Source organism: Sander lucioperca, chromosome 6, assembly GCF_008315115.2.
Source record: "Sander lucioperca isolate FBNREF2018 chromosome 6, SLUC_FBN_1.2, whole genome shotgun sequence".
In the NCBI taxonomy this organism is placed as follows: domain Eukaryota; kingdom Metazoa; phylum Chordata; class Actinopteri; order Perciformes; family Percidae; genus Sander; species Sander lucioperca.
The window spans coordinates 12,285,769-12,309,119 of NC_050178.1; the positions used below are offsets into that span (position 1 = coordinate 12,285,769).

General features: G+C 39.6%; 1 protein-coding gene and 1 long non-coding RNA gene across 2 annotated transcripts; one reads left to right on the forward strand and one right to left on the reverse strand.

Annotated features, from left to right (window-relative positions):
• Positions 1–1,448: 1,448 nt before the first annotated feature.
• slc2a1b (solute carrier family 2 member 1b) lies at positions 1,449–21,728 on the forward strand. The gene is made up of 10 exons (XM_031301952.2): positions 1,449–1,836; positions 12,966–13,061; positions 17,639–17,799; positions 18,469–18,709; positions 18,897–19,059; positions 19,330–19,517; positions 19,760–19,864; positions 20,270–20,371; positions 20,470–20,673; positions 21,126–21,728. Exons 1-10 carry the CDS (start codon positions 1,822–1,824, stop codon positions 21,324–21,326), a joined length of 1,476 nt encoding a protein of 491 aa, XP_031157812.1. The 5' UTR covers positions 1,449–1,821; the 3' UTR covers positions 21,327–21,728.
• A 56-nt stretch (positions 21,729–21,784) lies between these two features.
• On the reverse strand, positions 21,785–23,001 carry LOC116051492. Its single transcript, XR_004105364.2, has 3 exons — positions 22,864–23,001; positions 22,275–22,773; positions 21,785–22,239 (listed from the first exon to the last, which is right to left on the reverse strand). It is a non-coding gene; the product is annotated as an uncharacterized LOC116051492 (long non-coding RNA).
• Between the last annotated feature and the right edge of the window lie 350 nt (positions 23,002–23,351).

The window sequence follows — 23,351 nt, forward strand, 5'->3', positions numbered from 1 at the left end:
TATTACTTGTACATATTAGAAACAGAAATTGAAGTGTATTCAGTTCTGCATTTCTGCTGCTTTCAGTATTCTGCTAAAATACAACAAATTGCTTGTTGAATTTAAAACAAATAAAAGCAAATTATTTCCAACATTCTTTTATTGAACAAATTAAAGATTGAGTTGAATATAAAAGGCACCATTTAAAAAGAATGAGAATGTCTAAAGAATGTCTATTACGATATGTAGCAGCCTTTCGCGATATGGTTTTTGCGCCGGTTATCGCGATGGCGATAAAAAAACAATATATTGTGCAGCCCTAATTTTAAGCATGGTCAACAAAATGTTCAGATGTCTCAAAGAGGAAAATCTTATGAGCTACATAGAAAAGGACACATGGGCCTGTAAAAGTATAGTTAGGGGCCCCAGCTAAACAACTGAATTATATACAGATCATTTCATGAATAGGACAAAAGACAAGTCAATAAGATCCATAAACACACAAGCCTCCCTTGAGAAACAACCCAACTTATAGAGAAGTTAAAATTTGCTCATTTTCCACAAGCTTCAGCAATACAATTTTGCATTCAAGTAAACACACCAGTAATAATAATACAATTATCAGAATGTAAAAGGAATTTTACTATTTTTTCATTGTTCTCAATAATGAGACATAACAGCTGACAACAAAGCAGAACAAATAAAAGTAAATAATAGACAGGATTATTACATACACAAGTATGTGAAAGACCAACATCATAAAATAAAATGTTATATACAAGTAAAGTGCTTCTGTAAGTTGTAAACAGTACTTAATAGTGCAACTAAATAAATACTGAATTGATATAGCCTATATTGTACATGGAGTGGATGATTATATGCATTATATTCATTTATATAATATACAATAGTATAACACTAACAGGCGCCATTATGCTGCATAGTAGCTTATACTTTTATATCTTTTGATACTTTAAGTAGATTTACCTGATAATACTGTAGGCCTACTTGTACTTAGGAGAGTGGATGTATGGTTCTATCGATTCCATTCCAATAGGATCAACATGAACACAGATAATGACCTTCTATCGCCCCATAGTCACCAAAGTAAATATTGGACCAATTTTCACAATCCACACATATCTCCCGAACATGCTGACCCTAAAATAGCCTTTCTTTTAGATGAATCAAATCAGGAGAAAATAACTTTGTTCGAGACCTGTTTCTGTCTCAACAGCAAACTCACGTGAGATCTGGCAAGACGAGTCAACTAACGTTCGTGGACGCCACAGATCACACTTTTTTTTTTTCGTAATGCGTAATATGGCTTGTTTTCCATGCTTGATCTTCTTTTTATAATGGGTCTGATGTAAAAGCCTTCTTGCTCTCTCATTGGCTATACAGGAGGATGGGCCTCCAGCGCGGACACACCCCGCCGAAAATTGCGTCAGCTATAATATATGAACCATAACCCGGCTTTCCAGAGAGCTGTTTCCTTAAAGCTAGACAAAGCGGTACTTCTTCAGCGGCCTAACACCAACATCCTGGCAGACTTTACATATCAATGAAGCTGTGAACTAAAGCTGCTGGAGTTGTAAAATAAAAAACAAAACGACGCGGGAGAGAATAATTCAAGCCAAAGAGACAGCCACACAAAAGACTTGAAGCCTTTCTCTGTAAAAACACCCAACTGCAGTTTGAAGTCATTTCAACGGAGCAAACCTTCAAGATGACTGACTTCTGAGCGAAACCAACTGGAGACCCAGAGGAAGTTCTTCTAACGCCGTCAACTTTAACAACAGAAAAAAGACAAAGAAAAAGACGAATATTTACATTGCAGCCATGGACTCAGGAAAGGTAATTATATCCTGTGACTACTACAAGAAGCTTTTACATCCTTGTCAAACCTGTTATGTGTTGAATGCTCCATGAACAACCAGCAAGTTCAGTGAGTTCGTTTTTGTTTTATCCATGAGGCACCACTTACTTCGTTCCACATGAGCCATGACGAAGAGTCACGATGCAGCTAATATTTATGTTATCTATTGCGTCGCTATTACCCCTCTGTAGTTAATAACGGAGTTATGGGTGCTTATTAGTCGGTTTAAAGTACTTTTGAAACTTGAGTATACACGTAGTCCAGTAACGTGTCTGCACTCATTTAACCTTAATTCGCTTTATCATATATACTTTTTCTTTAATAAACATACACAAGTTAACAGAGACCGATAAATGTGAGCTCTCTTTTCCTTTACGTCAAAGTAGTAACGTTAGGGGTAACGTTAGGCCTAACAATTCCAAATTTTGCTGGACAATTAATTGTCTCAGAAATAATTGCGATTAACAATATAATTGTCTCTTTTAGTGAAACAGTACTTTTAAAAAAAATGTATTTATTACTTTTTCAAACAAATTAAAGTTTAAATGAATCCCTGGATACATCTTTTGTTATATATCACAGTTATGTGACGTATCTGGCCAGATAGCAGGTTCACAGCCTACTAAGTAGGCTAAGTCACGCCTCTTTATTATCATAAAACATTGTATATTTTATATTTTACCACAGACGGACTAGCTAGCTAACTAGCTAGCTACATTACTCAAACACATGTAAAGGTGCTTCGGTGAGCTTGTAATGATCGAAAGCCGAATGTACTTGCAACTGGCGTCCTCTGGTAGGAATCCATAGTATCACTGGCTTGCTAACGTTGCTGGAATTGCGTTTGATTGATCCAAACAATAGTGTGACCAATCTCATTGAAACAATGCTCTAATGCTTCAATTATAGATACAAAATAACCGCGGTTATGTAAAATAATTGCAGTTAGACAATTCTTTAATAATTGTTACAGGCCTAGCTAGTTAGGGGTATGGAAGGCTTTGTCATGTCTCGCGTCTTATTTACGTGCTACGTGTGTTGTGGGTATGATGCAGTGTTGTCACAGGCTCATAGCGGTCTGGTGCTCTGTTCCTGTAATAAATAAAACAAAAAGGGCTGTGACCTAAGTTTGACAGGAGCTATTTATACCCAAGACTCTTTTTATAAAAGCCTCATAGCAGTGTCTTAGTATGACCAAGAAGTAAAAGTAAAGTATCAATACAAATCATACTCCATTACAAAGTATAGAACAATTACAGACATTATAGAAAAATCCATTTAAAGTGTCAAAGTATTGTCCCTGCCATTGTTGTGTAATAATATTTTATAGCGCTGTAAGTTATTTTCCTGATCAATTAATTTGCAGGTTATTTTCTCGGTTAACTAATACTCATCCGGTCAACAAAAATGTTAATACTGACAGCAGAAAAAGGAATTTACAAGTAATGTTAAATTGTACTTGAGGAAGGTCACTTAAAAACATTCCACGATTGGCTAAGTTACTTAAATGAAAGTTATATTATTGATGTTCTTAACAGTTTTCTGTCAATCGACGACCAATGAACTATTTCAGCCTGTGCTTTTGCTTTGGGACAGTTGATTAAACAAAACAACATCATCTTAGCCTCTGAGAACTTGTGATGGGCAGTTAATTAGGACTAAATGATTCATTACAAAAATGATGTAACCGATCTGTTGCAGCCCTAAACTCAATGTATCAAAGACACGTAAGTAGAGTATGTAGGAACATTTTTAATATTTCTCGAGCAATGAATCCAGTATCCTTTTGCTATTCTTGATATGAACAGTAACTAACCTCATATATACCTCATCTCAGTTATAGATTGTGATGCTCGTTGTTCAGAAAGTAAACTAATCTGGTGTTTGTTAATGCTGTCACCGTCCCGGTGCGGCGTGTGGTCACTGTTACATACACGACATGCTGCACAGTGAAGCACGTACGCCAAAAACTTCCCCTCTCCTACTTGGTCATTGATGTTAGACCAGTTAAACCCAGTGGAGGAGCATAAAGCATCCCAGTCTGACATGGTGGTCAGAAAATGTTGTTGTTTTATCCCCTTGTGTTATTTTTCACCATGCACGCTGCGCTTTCGTGGACCTTCAGCTGGACGGGGTTTGTTGTGGACGTGATGGGAACGGTTCTCTCCGTTCCCAGTTTCTACTATGACACCAACACAGCAGATTTCCAGAGAGAGTGAGACTCTACCGAGGGAATACGCTGTTGCCAACCCTGGGGTGTTTAAAGCCTTGACCCTTTGCTTCCCAGGCTGTGCGCTTCACTCCCCCTTTTGTGTTTTGCTGCTTCCAGTAGTGCTGAGCTGTTTTTGCGAGTCTGTAGTTAAATAGCAGTTCCATACGGGCTAATTAACATCTCGTGGTCAGGATTTTTGTACCTGGCATGTACACGTGTTGTGCCATGCTGTGTGCAGATGGAGTCACGTACACAGGAACTTCAGCGAGTGACTCATACTGTAACACATACTGTAGGAAGTGGTGTAATTACAGTTTGATATTAAGCAAAATGGCACATATTCACAGTGTTTCCCACAGATTGGAAAGAAATTTGTGGCGGGGGGGCAGGGGTGGCGCTACTAGATTAGTTAAAAAAATATTTTATTTTACTTTACCTCTTAATTTTCAGCATTTAAATATCATTCTTTTAGCTGTATTCTGAGCTGTATTATAATGCAGTTATTTCCCCTAATCGCACAGCTTCTCCATCAAAACACGGCATGTTAATGACTTCACATTGTTGGTCATATTAGAGCCTCATTCGCAACAACGGTACGCTTTGTTTGTGTCTGAAAAAGTCACTTTCTTCAATAAACAATGAGAATGGTAATTCGCTGTCAAGCATACAGTTGACCGGCTCTTTTGTGAATGAAACTGCCACTACACATTTTATTCCTGACAGACTTGACAGCACAGGTATTTTGATTGGGAGCCCAGAGCCAACATCCAGCTTCACATTGTACAGATTTAATTGCACAAGCTTAATTCCTCTCCATCCATGGCCTGTCAGCCATCTGCCAACATCCAGCCTCACATTGTACAGATTTAATTGCACAAGCTTAATTCCTCTCCATCCATGGCCTGTCAGCCATCTGCCAACTCCGGCCTTCCTTAAGACAGTACAGTAGATTTACTTTCATCTGCATGACTTGCTCCCTTCAGTGTAGTGTAACTGTCATGCCATGTTCTAATGAGGCTTAATGAGGCTTTGCTGCAAACGTTGCGATCAAGAGATCTAGGAGGGTTTTAATTGAGCTGAACAAGCAAGCAAGAGTGTGTGTTTAATTCACTTTCCTGAGAAACTGGATGACTTTGTGCACACTGTGGTGATGGAGGAGATGGTTGGATGAAATGGTTTATGCAGGGCCTAGCTGTGTCTCTCTGGGCTTCTTTTGACTTTCTCACGATTCAATTGAAAGTAGCTCGGTTTAATGAATCACAATCCCCTGATCCAGGGGTAGTTGACCTATTTGTTTGATCTCCTAAATGTGATAATATCAATTTCTTGTCATTGACTGCACTACAGAATCACTTTGAACTGTCTGATGTGTTCTTAAGCTGAACTGCATAATACGACCCGAGCTAAATAGTTGCAGAATCTGAAAATAGTATTAAGGCTGCTTAGATGCAAGAGTTGTTGGATTTAGGCTACTAGATGGGGCTATACTTTGTTGACCCGTAAACTACATTAAGTAATTCACATTTTAAGCAGTTTTACTCCTTAATCTAATAATTGTGTATTAATTACATACCTCACCTATTTATTGTTGTGTTTACTTGTGTTACTATTCCCTATTATATCATGTCTTCTCATTCTTTGTCATAACTGTTTGTCATGGGGGATTTGAACTTGGGTTGGTTGTCTTAAGCCTCTGTTAGCACACATAAATAAGCACCTTTTTAATATCTCTATCGTTATCTCTCATAGGCCACTAGGAGATATTTCACAGGTCAATCATGCAAAAGATTCTCATTGTTCTAAAATGTTTGAATAAGGGTTAATAATAACCAGGAGTACCAGGAACTCACAATTATGTGGCACAAATTTAAGTCTGTGTCATTTTACATGTTTTGATATATAAGTTTTCATAGGCAAACATGTCCATCACTTCAAGCTTTCTGCCCACAGTCACTGTAGAGATCAGGCTGCTTTTAGCTGCACATGAATTATTCTTCACCAGAAGTGTAAACCTGAGGTAGATATTAAATCACAGAAACACAACACACTTTTCAACTTCAGTTTATTTACAGTGTACATCTCCTCAAGAGTCTCTGTACACATACTACACACACAAGGGCAAAAACAATACTAGTACTAAGGCAACTAGTTATTAAAGTAGTTTTTTTTTTTTTATCAATCACATAGCAACCACAGAAAAACAAAACTAGTTAAGTAACTGGTCAAATATAAATATTATTATTATAGTTAGTGTTTTAAAATATACAAAATATAGCATGCATTAGGCATTTTAGGCCTAGATAAAAGGGCCTAAATTACTCATAGTATCTGGGCTTTAAATTTAATGACAGCCATGTCAAACAGTCTATGCCAATGCTGGAAATTACATCAATTTTTGCTACACCAAAAACATTAAAACAATTACTAAAGGTATTTGGAAACTGCCTACACAGCACAGGTTGGCATGAGATGGCTTTAGTGCTGGACAGAGCTGAGAGGAGTGGAGGTGAGGACAAGGCTCATATTGGATTCCCCACAGCTGTGTAAGCTGACACTGTACAGGTGACGTGTGGAGGGACGTGACGGCAGCAGTGTAGCCATCACCAACAATATGGTTCACTCTGGCAACAAGGAAGTGGGCTGAGCCACATTACAGCCTGCTTCTGCTTTAAAAAGAAAACACTGTTTTTATTAATCCCTGCCTGACCTGATTCAGAAGAAATTCTCATTGAGTCTGGATGGGATGGGTCACAAACTAAGTAGTTGTTTATAGAAACAGAGTAATAAACTGATGTAAAGTTAAGCAGAATTTGTTAAACTAAAAAAGGCTGGGGACATTTTGACTTTGACTTGATTTAGATTTTTTTACATGTTGTATTGATACTTTTACTCAAGTTTAGGATCTCAATAATTCATCCACCACTGCCAGATATTCACCCAGATTTTAGAGAACTGCTTATGGTTTAACATCTTTTATAGTAGCTGTAAATGACTACGCTGCAGTATTCATACATCATGACTATAAGGTAGTTAACATTTATATGTATGTTATTATCGACCTATCTTTGTTGTGAGCCATCTCATTTTCAAAGAATAGTTTTACCACATCCTCATGCTTTAAAGAATTCACGTCACGCCTCCGTCAGCTTGTCAAAGCTAAAGTTTCTATTTCCTTTTTGGCTCTCTGTGTGATTAAGCATTAGTAGATGTATTTTACTGAAAAAAGAGGCACATTTAACAACCAAGTGTGCACATGAGTGTTAGTGAGAGAAAACTCATGATCATGCTTCATGTTTGTTGACTCTCTTAGATCAACTTTATGTTTGAAGAGGGTTTTGGATGTTGGATGACGCTTGGCTCACGCATAAATAGTTGTAACGGTGGTTTATATTAGCTGTTATAGTTGAACATATCCTAATTTGGAGAAAGCCTCCACTTCATTTCCTCATTGTACTTCATTGTCATGAACCCAATAAGGATGGCAAAGTGTGTGCTGGTGTGTCTAGTAAATGTTTGCACAGATCTTTATTTTCCATTCTGCTAATTTACCTGTATTGTGTGCTTTATTAATTTGTTTTTACCCAATAAGAGCAAAGAGTCTGTGGTGCCGAGCAACCAGAGCTGCTATGAACAGTGTTAATCTTATTATTACATAGCAATAACTAGACAGGAATTTACTTGCTGCCTACCCACACCACATTCTACTTTTCACATGCAAATAGGGCTCATTTGCATGGATGTTGTGTCGGCTCTAGGGAGCTTTTAAATAAAGCAAAGGCATGAGGAGAGAAGGGTTATTACAGATGTATTCAGTTGGGAAAATGCACCAGCAGCACCACTGTGCCTTAATTCAGCCTTGGCCTGGGAGAAGAAAAGTTGTCAGGGTGCTGATGGGTTTTGGCAGCTGAATGCTTTTTTTACATTGCCAATTGGAAGGTAAAATAATGAAAATGTGAACAAAATTCACTGAGACCGTACAGGCCGAATTCCCTTAGCGATTATTTATCCCCCTCGTTATTGACAGTATTATAAACCCAAAACCTTCTGAATCCTGACTGAAAACATCCATAAATCTCTCTGAACCCTTATTAACTACAAGGCATTAACTACCAATTCTTCACATCTGGCTTGTACCTTTTGTCTTCATAGTCATATTACAATGTATACATTCATGTGACATCCCTGCAGCATACATATCCTGATAGCCCAGGTTGTCCTGAAAAAATGTAAAGAAGCATGGTATGCGTAGTGTAATGCCAGGCCCTTGTGAATGGCTATCTTACCCATCATACGAAATAAACAAATACAAAAACTCTAATTAGAAATGTAAAAAATACTGTAAACTGCAGCTGAGTGAAACATGCCTGGGAGGTAACTAAAGGTAGAGAGCCAGCCTGGAACAAGATGAGGTCACCGGTGTTGGCTTCAAGGCTATGATCATGAAATACTTTTTTGGGGTGTGACTTCATTGTTCCTCCAGTGAGGAAGTCATGTTTACTGCTGCTTCTGGTTTCTATGTACACGGAACAATATCAAACTCACCTACTTTCTTACTCAGATGTGTAAGACAGAAGCAGGGGAGGTTTGGCTGAAGAATGTCCCAAAACTTTGTGATTAGTATTTATTGGCCTATAAACATTATGTGTGGACTGAGGCCAGGCTGAGGGAGGTCTCTTGGTATGTAGGTTAAAAGTAAAAATGTCACAGAGGACTTCTTGATTTCACTTGAAAACATACACTGCTATCCCCACTTTTGACATCAAACATTAAGGGAATTTTTGCAAACAATTGCAGCTATTCCCAAGATGGGCTGAGATTTAAACAAGTCTCCAGTGATGACTTTTCCTAGAGGGGACGGATTCTCTGTTTATAGTAAAAAGCAGCTGGTAGTTTTTCACTGAAAGAAACCATGTGCTGTTTCTTGTTCATTTCTAATCAGCAGTGGCTTTACAGAATTACATCTGGTTGGTCTCCTCATTGACAACTTGGCTCCTTTAAGACCCCAGCCCACAATGCTGAAAAAGGGGTGTGTGTATGTTTGTGTTTATATACTGGGCCTATACTGTGGACTTGGTGACCCTCTTAACAAGAGTCCTACTGGCTCAGAAGTGTAGGCGGGTCTTAAAGTGTTCATAGCCAGGCCCACTGAACACACTGGGCGAACTGCCTCCAAAACACACAGCAGTTTTTATTTCTTCCAGCTCTCCTCCCTTTTCCTCATCAGGGGGAGAAATTCAGGGCCCACAAAAAAAAGTTGTTAATTTGTGTTACTCAGGCTACCTCTGTCACTGCTGCACTTTGGTGATATTACAGAGCAGCATGCACAAGCATTTAAAATAGTTTCTATGGCTTGTACTTTTTTATGAAACCAGAGGCCTATACTACGAAGCAAGATCAACATGCCCTGGATTAATTTCCGTTACCCGGCTTCACCAAACCTAACAACCGCGGTCCCGCATATGGTGTGACACGACGGTGGTTAACAACTTGTTCAAGCAACCCAGGGTTTTCCAATCTAGCGACAAGCGCGTTCACATAAAGGGGCGGTGTTTGCACTATATGACCAATCACAAACATTGACAAGTCTACCAGAGCCGCATATTTTACACAAGAAGAGAAAACGATAATCCTACAGAAATATGAAGAACACAGACATGTAATACAGGCAAAAGGCTACAATCGCTGCTGCTAAACCCAGTAAGCAAAGCTGGCAAAAATAGCCGACCCTATAAATGCGTAAATCACAACGCTTATCAATAGCACTGCCCCATTAGTCAGGCACAAGATCTGACCATAATTACACTTGTGCATTCCATAAACTTTCGTTGCTGTAGCCTATTCCTTCAGCTGCAACCCTGGCAGTGGTAAGTGATCGTGGGAGCAAAAATAAATAAATATAAAAACATAATTCTAATGTGTCGCATTGGCAACATATTCGGCTCAAAAAGCTAACAAAGATACGTAATTCCCCACGCTGAAAATCTATATCTTTAATAAAGATACCTATCAGGGAATGCCAACTGGTTTTGTCGGTCTTTAAATGCCCATGCACCGAGCTCCACCGGATCTGCTAAGAATGGTGATGCCATTATCAATCAAGTATTGATTGGTCAGTTCAGGTTAGGTATTCAGCATAAGTAACCATGGCGATGTAACCCGGTAACAAGTGACCCACCGTCATGATACACAAAACCCTGGGTTGAAGCTGAAGTTACCTCGGTAACTCCAAATCTTGCTTTGTAGTATAGGCCTTTGGGAGGGGTTGGTTCTTGTGTTTATCTTCTTTTATAGAAGCTTAAATGAAAATTCCAGAGATTCAAGGTTTGAATAGGAGTCTGTTTGCCCCTCTAAAGCACTTTGTGACTTATATCTGTGTAAAGCGCTTTATAAATACATTTTACTTACTTACTTTATTATAAGTTTCTTGCTCATAGACACATCACCAGGATCAACAGTGGCTGTTCAAGGACTTTAGTTTATACTGTGATCCAATGGCTCGGCAGGCCTCACTCTGGACTGCAGGGTAACTTAGAAAAATGACGTATGCAGGTTTATTCCATTACAACTAAACTTAACACAAAAAGTAAGGACATTTGTGTTTGGTAGATTATTTCTCTGTGGTAACAATGCTTTTTGGCAATAAATCTTATACCGTTGAAAAGCCTGTTTTACCAGCATTTGTCGCAAGTCAGCCAACGTGGTTGTGTTGGTCACCTCGGCACGAACAGCACGCCCAAGCTGATCCCACAAGTGTTCAATGGGGTTGAGGTCAGGACTGCTGGTTGAAGGATGGGATGCCATCACCACAGCAGTGTGTGAGACCAGGCTGGTGACCAGCATGAGGAGGAGGTGCCAGGCTGTTGTGGCTGTGTATGGTTCTTCCACACGCTACTGAGGCTCCTGTTTGTGAAATGAATAAATTGTTCAATTGCCAATATGTCTTGTTTCTTCAAACTTCAATGATCCAATCCACCAAACACCAAACGAGTCAATGGCAGAATAAGCTGTTTGGCACTGGCAGAGAAGATTTGGCAAATTTTTCATGGGCGCAACCCACATAACTCAGCGCTACTGCTCATCCCACAAATGCATGTTCCTTAAAAATGGTGCACCATTTGAAAGGGAACTAAACAGGCTTTCCAACGGTATAAGATTTATTGCCAAAAAGCATTGTTACCACAGAGAAATAATCTACCAAACACAAATTTCCTTACTTTTTGTGCTAAGTTTTGTTTTAGATGAAGATGTTTAATTTCTGCTTGTTTTGTCGGGATATGATAAAGGAAGGTAACATCTACCCTTGTGAAGGTCAGTCTACTGTTGCCATAACATTTATAACCTGGTGTACATAATCTGGTGTGACTCACTGTGGAAAGAAAAGTGGTTTCATCACAGGACGTAAGTCACAACATTAATCATCCAGGCATGATGACTTATGGTGAGATATGAAATATGGAAATAGTAAGCAGCTCCTCTGCTTAGGGCTGCTTGATTATGGAATTATGGATTATCAATGATTATTTTGGTCAGTACTGAAATCACGATTATTCAACACGATTAATCATTGACTTTTGGAAAGATGTTGCAATTATTGATTAAAAAAAAAAGAAAAGTGAAACAGTTAAACAAATTAACAGTGAAAACACCTCGGACTGTGAATTTTCCCTTAATACTTTCCCTTTTGAACTTTTATTTTCATTCAGAAAACAACAAATTAAGAGTTTAGTTGCAAAACATAATGTGCATTATAATTGTTTTTCTCGATTACCATGTTTTTGTGATTGTTAAGATCCAAAATTGTAATTGCGATTAAAATTTGATTAATTGCCTCCTCGGTTGTTTGTGTTGCTCTAAATTTGATCCGAGGCTTGTGCACTTTTAACATGAAAACGTGTACATGTGGAATCCTTGCTCAGGTTTTTAGGTAGTTTCCTTCTACACTGAAACACTCAGACGGTCAAACAGTTAGTAGACATACAAGTGATACCTTTTTGTTGTTGAGTGAACAACAAAAGGTAAATTGTAGCTAAAGGCTGTTTTTGTCTGTCTGAGAGGAGAAAATAGACAGCGCCATACTCCGCTTTGGCTTATTAACTTCTTGGTATGAGGAAAATCTCTACTAATCTACTGGGCTCTACTGAGATAGAGCAGCAAATGAACTCTGTAATAACAGGAATATGAACACAGACAATAACATGCAGACCTGGGTTTAACCTGGCCCTGTTCCAAGAAGCAGGACCAGGTTGGTAGTATCTGGATAACTCTGCTGAGTAAAAACCTAAGACCTGACCAGAGTTTTTCTCAGTAAAAGTTGTCCACAACTCAGTAAACATGCCTCAGTGAACAGCTGTCTGTCTGAGGTGTTGGCTGTTGGATGTACACATACATTTCTCCATCTGTTTGTTGTATCCCTTTAGGTGTCATAAAGCATCTTTTCTGGCCAGTCCAATTTCAGCATGTTGCTTAACGCGGCTCGATGCCAAACATCTTCAAGATATTTCAGGATGTTTTTATCAGTGCATTCATTATACTTGTTTGTAACATGCATTGGGGATAATTTAGCGGCTGACCAACCTAAACATTTAGTTAAGTCTGTTCCAGAGCAGCTGAACCACAACCGTGAGTAAAAAAAAGAGTCTGCGATACAGTAAGGTATTTAACACAAAAATGTGGCAATAACTTCATTTTTATTATGTCAACTGATATACCTGTATAGTTAAGTAAAAGGTATTGTCCGGGAAACAGGAAAGACAATACAACTGTCAGTCATACTATTTGCACTCATCCTAGCTCTTGTACACAATAAAACAATTGTCTATTGGGAAAAATGGTAAATAACTGGTGAAACTGGTCTCTTCACTGACAAGACTTCCTCTACACTCTACTGTCTTGCAGCGAATAACGTTTCCGTTGATGTTGAGTGTTGGAACCGCTGTGATCGGCTCTCTCCAGTTTGGCTACAACACCGGTGTCATCAATGCCCCTCAAAAGGTGAGTTAAATGTCTTGCAAGCATGATGTTCAAACAGAATCTCCAAGAAGGTTTTACGGCGTGTTTTAGCCCACCACTTTATTACTGGGATGGCAGTATATATATGCTATCATTCATACAATAGATCATTATCCCTGCCAACCCTGCCCCACTACTGGTTGTTCACGTACTTGTTGGATTGGAAAACAGAAGGACTGAATTGGAAAACAGGACAGAAAGTGGGGGGAGGTTGGAGTGAGATAATAATAGCCGCATTCAGGCCTATCGGGTCCAAGGACATGGCTTGATTCCTGTGTAAAAGAGTGTGTCCATGCCCCAAAATGGACCTATGCTGACTAGCAACAGGCTGGGAAAAGTTAGACAAGGAAACTCAGAGGATATTAAATGAAGGAGGTAGACAGTCACCTAATCACTACATCTAAAGTACTGTAGGTTTTATTAGCAGACAGATACACCAAAGAAATTCATTTCCTGGGGAATGTCAATATTGCATCATGTTTAAATAACTTCTGTCTGGTAAGTTTGCGTTGGTCTCGACACGCCCTGTGGCTACACAGCTGTCTGTCCACAGGTCACAGGTGTGTCGGCAGACAGACCCAAGCTCTGGCTCTATCTACCTTTTTTTTTTTTTTTTTTTTTTACAAATGCGGTGTGCTGGAAATGGACTGTCACAGTGATCTAAAGTCACAGCTGTTTGTGGAGCCCTCACTGTGAGGACAGCGTGATTTGTATCTTCTCGTCCACTGTCATCACACTGTCAAAGCTGCCCTGGACTTTGATGTGAAGGACTGAGCAGCTTTCATCAGTCGTCTCTGAAAAGAGAGACAGGATGCATTCACTCATTAACGTGAAATAGACAGAACCGAGAGTCAGTCTTAGTCATTTCTTCTTGAGTCCTAAAGAGCAGAAGAAGTGGGCAGTACATCTTAATGGTCCCGCCTGTTTTTTCTTTTTTTTTCTTTAATGTTTTAATTTTTTTTAAAGAAAAAACTGAGGTGGTTGTTTTTGGAGCAAAAGAGGCAGGATTTGGAAAAACTTGTCCATGCTTTTATACACTATGAACCACCCAGACCTCTCAGGTCGTCTAGGACAGGTCTGCTTGCTGTCCCCAGAGTCAGAACTAAACAGGGGGAAGCAGCGGTCAGTTTTTATGCTCCACATATCTGGAACAAACTCCCAGAAAACTGCAAGTCCGCCGCAACTCTCAGTTGCCTTTCTTTAAATAATTGTTAATTTATCTAGTGGTATTTTTGAACAGATAACGGACATATTTCTGAGAATTTCTTCAACGCGGGTGTGACATAGATTTTATGATAAAATCTAAAGGAAAACAGTTGGAACTGTTTAGGATTTTTGCAAAGTTTGCCTTGATTAAACTAAGCCTTATAGCGACGGCTGTATTGTAGGTAAAGAGAAGTACTTCCACTCTTGTTATGGGTAACAAGAGTACAGAGTCACATGTTCCTGCGGGGCCCGTGGTGGATGAGATGGTAAAGAAATATGGTCCTGCTTGTTTTAAAAATATTTTTTTTTTAAATCGTTTTTAACTGCTCTTTAATGTTTTAATTTTTATTTTTTATTTTTTTTTTAACTGCTCTTTAATGTTTTATGTAAAGCACTTTGAATTGCCCTGTTGCTGAAATGTGCTATACAAATAAAGCTGTCTTGCCTTGCCTTAAACAGGGAATTTTAGGCCTTGAGACATTTGTGCAAAAATTGTGCAATCGTCTTGGATTATGCAAACACAATGAAACTCAATATTAGAAAGTCCTTGTGTTGTTTTGTAATCTGGCTATGCATGGAAAAGAGTGCAGTCTTAAGCATTTCTGCTTAAAATCTACTTAGATTTATTTATACTTATATTTATATTATATATTTACTACTACTATTACTATTTACTACTAATTAATTATCAGAATAGTTGACTAAACATTACAGCTCTTAGTCTGTCCTTACTCGCTGAAAAGGGATGAAGACTTACTGATGTTTTATAATATTTAATCCTGCATTTCGCCTCCACAACACTCAAGTTGTTGGTGTAGCACCAATTTCTCCTCCACCATGAAAAGAGCACGTGTTCATCCTCATGTAGCTCAGTCGAGTGCCTTGTGAGTGGCTGGGAGACGGGCTGCAGACTGAGAGGTAGGCTGTGTGAATATGTAGTCTGTTACACACTGGGCTAGTGTGAACCTGCCCTCTTGGCTACTTATCCCATTTCCCAATATTCAGCCTAGGTCTCTCACACACACACACACACACACACACACACACACACACACACACACACACACACACACACACACACACACACACACACACACACACACACACACACACGCGCACACACACACACACACACACACACACACACACACACACACACACACACAGAGGTCCAAGCAACGTCACATGCAGGAAAAACAGTTACTCAACACAGACTCTTAATCTTTCATTAGTTAATGACCACTTAAGAGGCTATAACTTTACAAATACAACTTTTATATAGCAACAGCCCTTCAGATTATCACCAGCAGCTCTCCCCTTTGTGCTCCAGCTTGTGATAAAGGCTGCAGCGATGCTGCCTGTGACGCAGGTCATGCACTGTTTAAAGCATCTCTGATTAGATACGCTCTCTCTAGAGTCAAGCTGAGAGCTGCTGCATGTCTGCCTGCACCACCAAGCAAATCATATCCTTGTTTGGAAATGTAATCGAAAGGTCATCTGTGTTTTGTTTTGTGTTAGTTTCATTTTGGGAACATCTTTGCTGCTTAATGTTAAGACTTCTACACCTTTCTGAGATAAACATTTCCTTGATGAATTTGTTTTTTAAAGGTTTTTGGGTGTTCCTGCCAAACATATCTAAAATACTGCTACTGAAATATGACTTCCTGTGGGCTAGATGTTTTTAAGGACCTACTTCAAGTTCAACAAGCTTTTGAAAAAATAAAATAAAGGTAAAAACTGACTAGAGAACTAGACTTGTTAAAAAACAATGATATTACTTGTTAGAATCATTTTATTTTTACTTTTGCATGCTAAATACAGTGCTCACCTTGAGGACTCGGCTACCAGCCAGCTCCAACCACATACGCTGACAACATGAATAGACATCTTGTTTTATTGTGTGGTTAGAGCCAGCTGGTGGTTTGGACTGCACAGTCCATTCAGAGAATACACTTGGAAGAGAACACAAAATAATGATGTAACTTTTCAAGATCAGCCATTCAAGTTAGTTTCACATAATAACACTGAATGACATTTTGTTTTAACTTTCAACATGCTCCATATAGTGTCTATCAAGTATTCCCCCTGAAGTTTTCATGTTTTATAACCTTAAAGGTGCAATATGTAATACTGATAGCTAGTGTTTAAAATAGTTACTGCAGTACCAATTCAAAATACTGAAGAGAGTCATCTCCCCCGCCCCCTCCTCCCCAAACTCAAAGTTCATGGAGGTTGCCAGGCTGAGACTGCGGTATCCACAACAATGTTGCTAGACGCTTGTCTCACAAATACCCATATAATTGTACTTTTAAGGACAGTACTTGAGTAAATGTACTTAGTTATATTCCTTAGCTGCATGCAAATGTATAAACCCAGAGATTAGTAAGAGCTCATCTAAATAAGGCAGTTTTAAAAGGCAGATGTGATGGGAACAGTATGATGACATACTTGTGATATCACCAAAGAATGTCTTGTGAGTATAAGTTGATGGATAGTTGATATGACCCAAGCCTTGGGTCAAGAGTCTCAAGAGTATCTTCCTCGATGTAACCCTCCACCACAGGAAAGCCCTGAACACATGCTAACATTACAATTCCTAACTGGTGGTAAGGACACTGCTGAGTCTGTATTCTACATTGCAAACATTGAGTTCTAGTACATTAAGAGCTGCGTTTTAAAATATACAAATATAGATGATGTTACTCTATATCAGAGGCGCATGACCGAGCTGGAGGCGTCATTTGGTAACGAGAGTGGTGGTGATGGGTGTGTGTGTGTGTGTGTGTGTGTGTGTGTGTGTGTGTGGGGGGGGGGTGTCAGAGACATACTGTTGTCGGAGGTCGCAGACAGGGTGGTGACCTTTCTGAATTATATGAGAGGTGTCACTGTGACGCACACACAAACAGACACAGGCTCTGCTGCTTAACTCTGTCACTAGCTCCACTGCGCCTGTTTGTCAACATTTAGTCTGGTATGAAGATGGAGGATGGGGGAGGGGGACAGAAACTTGAAACTTAACCATAGCTGGTGAGCTTCCTGTTTGCCAGGAAATGGTAATGAGCATACAGTGCTGCCATCTGCTGGTCAGACAGCAACAGCTCCACCATCTCTATGTATTGGCCCGAGCAAGAGGAAAACATTAGCACATCATCTGATTCACAAGAGCTTATGTTAACACTATGACATACCATCGCTTTAATAATGATTCACAGTTTCTCAATTCAAATTGTGCAATATAAAAAAAAAACATTATCCTATTTAGTCCATTCAGTTGGGAGAAAACCTGTTTGCAAAGCCAGCTCAGAGAACATATAAATAGTATTTAACATTTGTTTTTTCTTTTCCTGTGGCAGATCATTGAGAAGTTCATCAATGAGACGTATTTTGAGCGCTACCAGGAGCCCATCTCCAAGACCACCCTCACGGCCATCTGGTCCGTTGCCGTCTCCATCTTCTCTGTTGGTGGCATCGTTGGCTCCTTCTCCGTCGGACTCTTTGTCAACCGCTTTGGAAGGTGAGAGGAAAACAGAATCCTTGCTGGTATTATAGTATCACGAAGCAAAAGCAGTATAAAATAAAGCTGTGATTGCAAGACTTCAAGTTCAATGTGATAGTTATCTTAGGCATTGAGGCACTGTAGGCACTTTAAAGTTTATTATCCATTAAATATATGGATTTTTTTTTTAAACAGCAATAAAAAAAATAAAAAAATGTTTAAACCCAGATACACACTCTTTGGTGAGGTGTGATTTTCTGTGGAAAAATGCTAAAACTTGTGTTGTTATCAACAATGCAGACTAGGAACCATCTAAAGTGACTGCACACACGATTTACTAAATTAAAAAAGTGAATTTTGTGTTAAGTAACTCTTTAATGATGTTACAATATTGATTAGGGACCCCTCTTCTTGGGGTCCACATAGAACGCAAAAAGCACCGAAGTATCCAAAAACGTGACAATCACATCAAATCAACTAAAATAACGGACACATTAAGGATAAATTAACAAGTTACTCTATCCAAGGTTTACATGATCAAAACAAATATATAATACGAAAGTTAATAACCAAAGTCTTTATTGTGCTGAAAGATATAAAAACACATGAACAAAAAGTTAGCATGCAAATCTGTAAAGGACCTTTTTTAATTTGGATTAAATGTATCTTGTTCTCTGTTGCCTCCAGGAGGAACTCTATGCTCATGGCCAATGTCCTGGCCTTCATCGCAGCCGCTCTGATGGGCTTTTCAAAGATTGCCCACTCCTGGGAAATGCTGATTGTTGGTCGTTTTGTGGTGGGCCTCTACTCCGGCCTCTCCACAGGCTTCGTGCCAATGTATGTGGGTGAGATTTCCCCAACAGCCCTACGAGGAGCCCTGGGCACCTTCCACCAGCTGGGCATTGTTGTTGGCATCCTCATTGCACAGGTTGGTGGACAGTAATTGTTGCAGTAGTTTTATTTGGATACTATCACATAGATGGTGAAGTCTAGTGATTATCCTACAAGATAACAATACAACCTGTGGGCATCCTACTACGTAATGTTTTTACGAATGCATGCTCGGAGCTGTGCAGGTGGTTCATGTGTGTTGTGTGGGTCTGTGTTGATTTCAGGTGTTTGGAATGGAGGCAATCATGGGCAATGACGACTTGTGGCCGCTCCTCTTGGGCTTTATCTTCATCCTTGCTTTGATACAGTGCATCTTGCTGCCTCTCTGCCCCAAGAGCCCTCGTTTCCTGCTCATCAACAGGAACGAAGAGAACAAGGCCAAGGCCGGTGAGTTCACACACACACACACACACACACACACACACACACACACACACACACACACACACACACACACACATAACTGCTGTATCCTTGCCAGATTGTTGCTTGTTAATAGTGCTTTACGGAAATATGGTAGTGAAGTGACACGTAGATGTAATCGTAAGGAAACAAAATGAAAACAAAGAAAAAGAAACATGTAGCTGAACTGGAATAAAGAAAAGAAAAAGGGCAGCTTGTAGAGTTAACAACCTGCTTTCTCTCTGCACATTTCAGTGTTGAAGAAGCTCAGAGGCACCACAGACGTGAGCTCTGACATGCAGGAGATGAAGGAAGAGAGCCGGCAGATGATGAGGGAGAAGAAGGTGACCATCCCGGAGCTTTTCCGCTCGCATCTCTACCGCCAGCCCCTCCTGATTGCTGTCGTCCTGCAGCTCTCTCAGCAGCTGTCTGGCATCAACGCTGTGAGTGTCCAGGCTTACACATTATCCCAATGATCAGTCTGAGATTCTGAAGAAAAGACACAGAAACCAAAGAGAAACATTACTTTTCACTGACAGTGCTTGGTACACATACACATGCCATTTCACACCAGAGCTACATCAGAAATAGAAGAAGATACCCTGAAACATACCTACATGTCAACTGTGTTTAAAAAAAATGAGACTCTCTCATATTCAATCTTTGTGGTTGTTGTACTTTCTAGGTATTCTACTACTCCACTCGTATCTTTGAGAAAGCCGGAGTTGAGCAGCCTGTGTATGCCACCATTGGAGCCGGTGTAGTTAACACAGCTTTCACTGTGGTGTCGGTGAGTACAGTTACGTTTTTCAATTTTGAAAAGTGAAATCCCTGTTACAGTAGGCTACAGATAAATAAGGGTGTCTGAAGCATTACGTTACAGAGATATTTACGTCCAGAAATTATTGTTAATTCAGTCATTTTCAAGATTGTTGTTTTTGAAAATATCTGAAGTGGAAGATGATTACTATTGGGTTGCACTGCACATTCCCGAAATCACTTTGCAGTCAAACTGTGTGAAGTTATCAATGTTGCACCAAAAGTATAAATGTAAAATGTCTTTCTCTGCATCAGAATATTTTTCCCAAGGTGTTTAGAGCAGCAGACATAAATGCTTTGTTGAATTGCGTACAGGTTGGAAATGGTTTCTCACTTTGTAGTAATGCACTGACCTTATTTCTCATCTTGTTTGCAGCTGTTTATCGTAGAACGTGCAGGACGTAGGTCTCTGCACATGCTGGGGCTGCTGGGAATGGCTGTATCTGCCGTCTTAATGACTATTGCCATGGCTCTGTTGGTAGGTTTTCTCTTTAATCCTTAAGACAATCTGGTTGTCAAGATTCCCCCCGAGTATTTCCCAGTAACTAACCTCCGTCTCGTTCTCTGTGCTTGTAGGACCAGCTCAAATGGATGTCATATTTAAGCATCGTGGCCATTTTTGCCTTTGTCGCGTTCTTCGAGCTGGGACCGGGTCCCATCCCCTGGTTCATCGTGGCAGAGTTGTTCTCGCAGGGACCCAGGCCTTCGGCCTTTGCTGTTGCCGGTTTCTCCAACTGGACTGCTAACTTCATTGTGGGAATGACTTTCCAGTATGTAGAGGTGTGTACAAAAAAAACCACATTTGGAACAGGAATTTGTGAGGTAACACTATTTTATGGGTCTGTCATTTTTTTTTTTTTTTTTTTTACGTTTCCTGGAAAGCATTTTATAATTTGGTATTAATTATAGAAAAATGAGACAAAGTTCTCAAGTTTAGTTTAATCTAGAAGTGGATTTTCAGAGAAATGTCATTGAAGGAATGGCTCAATTTAAACAAGAGCATATCACTCATTCATTAAGAATTAAAAAAGATATATCCTCCAAAGTTGTAGTAGTAGTAAAGTATTACAAACGTCCTATGTTATTAATGATTGCATATTTAACATATCTGAATTGCCTTGATCATCACTCTCTTTAAGATTTGAATTCATCCATTTTTCTATCAGATTTTTTGAGGACTGAACCTTGTTAGGACTCCACTAAACAAGTGTCTCTCCTCTTTCTCTTCACAGGAACTGTGCGGCCCCTACGTGTTTATCATCTTCACTGTGCTGCTGCTCTTTTTCCTCGTCTTCACCTACTTCAAAGTTCCAGAGACCAAGGGCCGGACGTTTGACGAGATCACGGCCGGTTTCCGCCAGACGGCTGCCACCGGAGGAGAAAAGAACTCGCCGGAGGAGCTCAACAGCCTGGGAGCAGATTCTCCGCTCTGAGTGACTGATCTTAACTTCGAACAAACTCTTTTTCAGACCAAGGAGAGGACTAGAAATAGAGACATCCATTGGTAGAATAATTTTCACACTTTGTCACCGCATTTCGAATGTCACTACACAGAACAGCTCTGTGTGATTCTCCAACATGACGTTCTCTGCTGCCCCTCTCATGATGTCACACACAACAAAAACTATGTCACCTGATGTGGAGAGGGGAGTTGAGGATAGATGGGGAAGGTTTTTAATATTTTAAAGATAAGAAGGAAAAGAAGTGTCTGCATCAATCAACCAAGCTTTTTTTTAACCTCTTTTTTCACTGAATATATATAACTGATATGTGCTTATGCTCTGTTCTTTGTAGCTTGTTACCATACAGTCAGATTATTATCATCTGTGTTCAGAGCGCTGCAGCTGGAGAGATCAGTTCACTGTGCAAAATACTATTTTTATCAATCATACTGTAAAGCTGTATCACTGTAGACTCAAGCACTGTAGATGCTGCACAGCTCGACTCTGTCTCTCCCCAGCAGATGGGGCAATGCCTTTAAAAAAGGTGCTCCACCGATGAAGAATAAGTTATTTGTACCTTTTTTTTAGGCTACTGACTACACAAATAGTGATATGTTGGTGTATTGCTGTAAAGATTTAGATATTCTTAATGAAATTTATTAGACTATAATGGTAATGCTGTTACTTACTCCTGCTGGGAAATATTTGACTCTTTTTATCCTTTTTTTCTCTTGGTAGACAAAAAACTTTTCTTGGTGAAAATTGCCTTTTTGTTTAAAAAGCGTTATGGATGGCTCAGTGCAATAGGAACAGCTTCTGCACAGATCATTAGCAGAGCACTGAACTCGCCAGCAAAAGTACAATAAATAAATCATCCATCCATTTTACAGTGACAATAAGTATGCTCTTACAATCAGCAGCCACAAAACCAAAAAAAACTGTCTCACCAAACCAGAACGTGTCATTAAGTGTCCGTCTAATACAATCGAGCCTCCTCTGCCCTCAGCCCTCATCGCTTCGAAACAGTTTCAGGTCAGGTCGGCCTGATCCAGACTGAAAGCTTCTGTTGAGAGTTGAGAGTTGAGATTACCTGTAGAGCTTCCAAAGTCTGGTAAATTGACTTGAGAGTTGTCTGGATCTTTTCACTCAAACGGGAGCTGCAGTGCTGCATGCTGTTCCTCCGTGACAACTACTAAGCATCTTCAGAAAAAGCAAAAAAAAAAGGGGACCAAAATGAATGTTGGCCTTACGGAAGCTTTTTGTTATCCTCAAAGTGCTTGTCACCCTTCTTGGGTCAAACTCCCAGTGTTCCTTGCGCTCCATAAAGCATTATGTGTCATAGGCGGTGGACACGTACTGTTGTGAGTGCACTGAATTCTGCAGTATTGTAAGATATCTCTCTCTCTCTCTTTCGCTCTCTCTCTCTCTCTCTCTCTCTCTCTCTCTCTCTCTCTCTCTCTCTCTCTCTCTCTCTCTCTCTCCCTCCCTCCCTCCCTCCCTCCCTCCCTCTCTGGGTTGTGTGCTGCACTGTATGCAGTAGTCTGGCTCCACTTCGCCTCGCTGTTTAAGCCGCTGTCTATGACTGCTGTATCACTTGTTGAACCTTTCTTTTTCTTTAAATGCATTCTTTGAGGAACGTTATCTTTTTAGCAGCACTTTATTATTCACAATGATATTTCTTAGTTACTGAAACAAGCGCATTGAGGTCGCTTCAGCCATTTTCTTTTCTTAGTCCCAGTGTGTAATCTTTGTTACTAAAGAGAGACTGTATACTGCTAATGGATTACTAGAGGTTTTTGAAATGGATATTTGTGAACATTGTAATACTTAGAGTATACATAGAGGACTTTGAGCCCAATCCAACCCAGTAGTAAAACAAAATCCATTTAAATCATTCCATAATTGGTTGTTAATTATTGTATATAGAAGACCTGTATAGTATATCTTTTGTCACCTCGTCCACCATGGGAAACACTGTATTATTGTATGCCAGCAAATATAATGTAGTGTCACCAA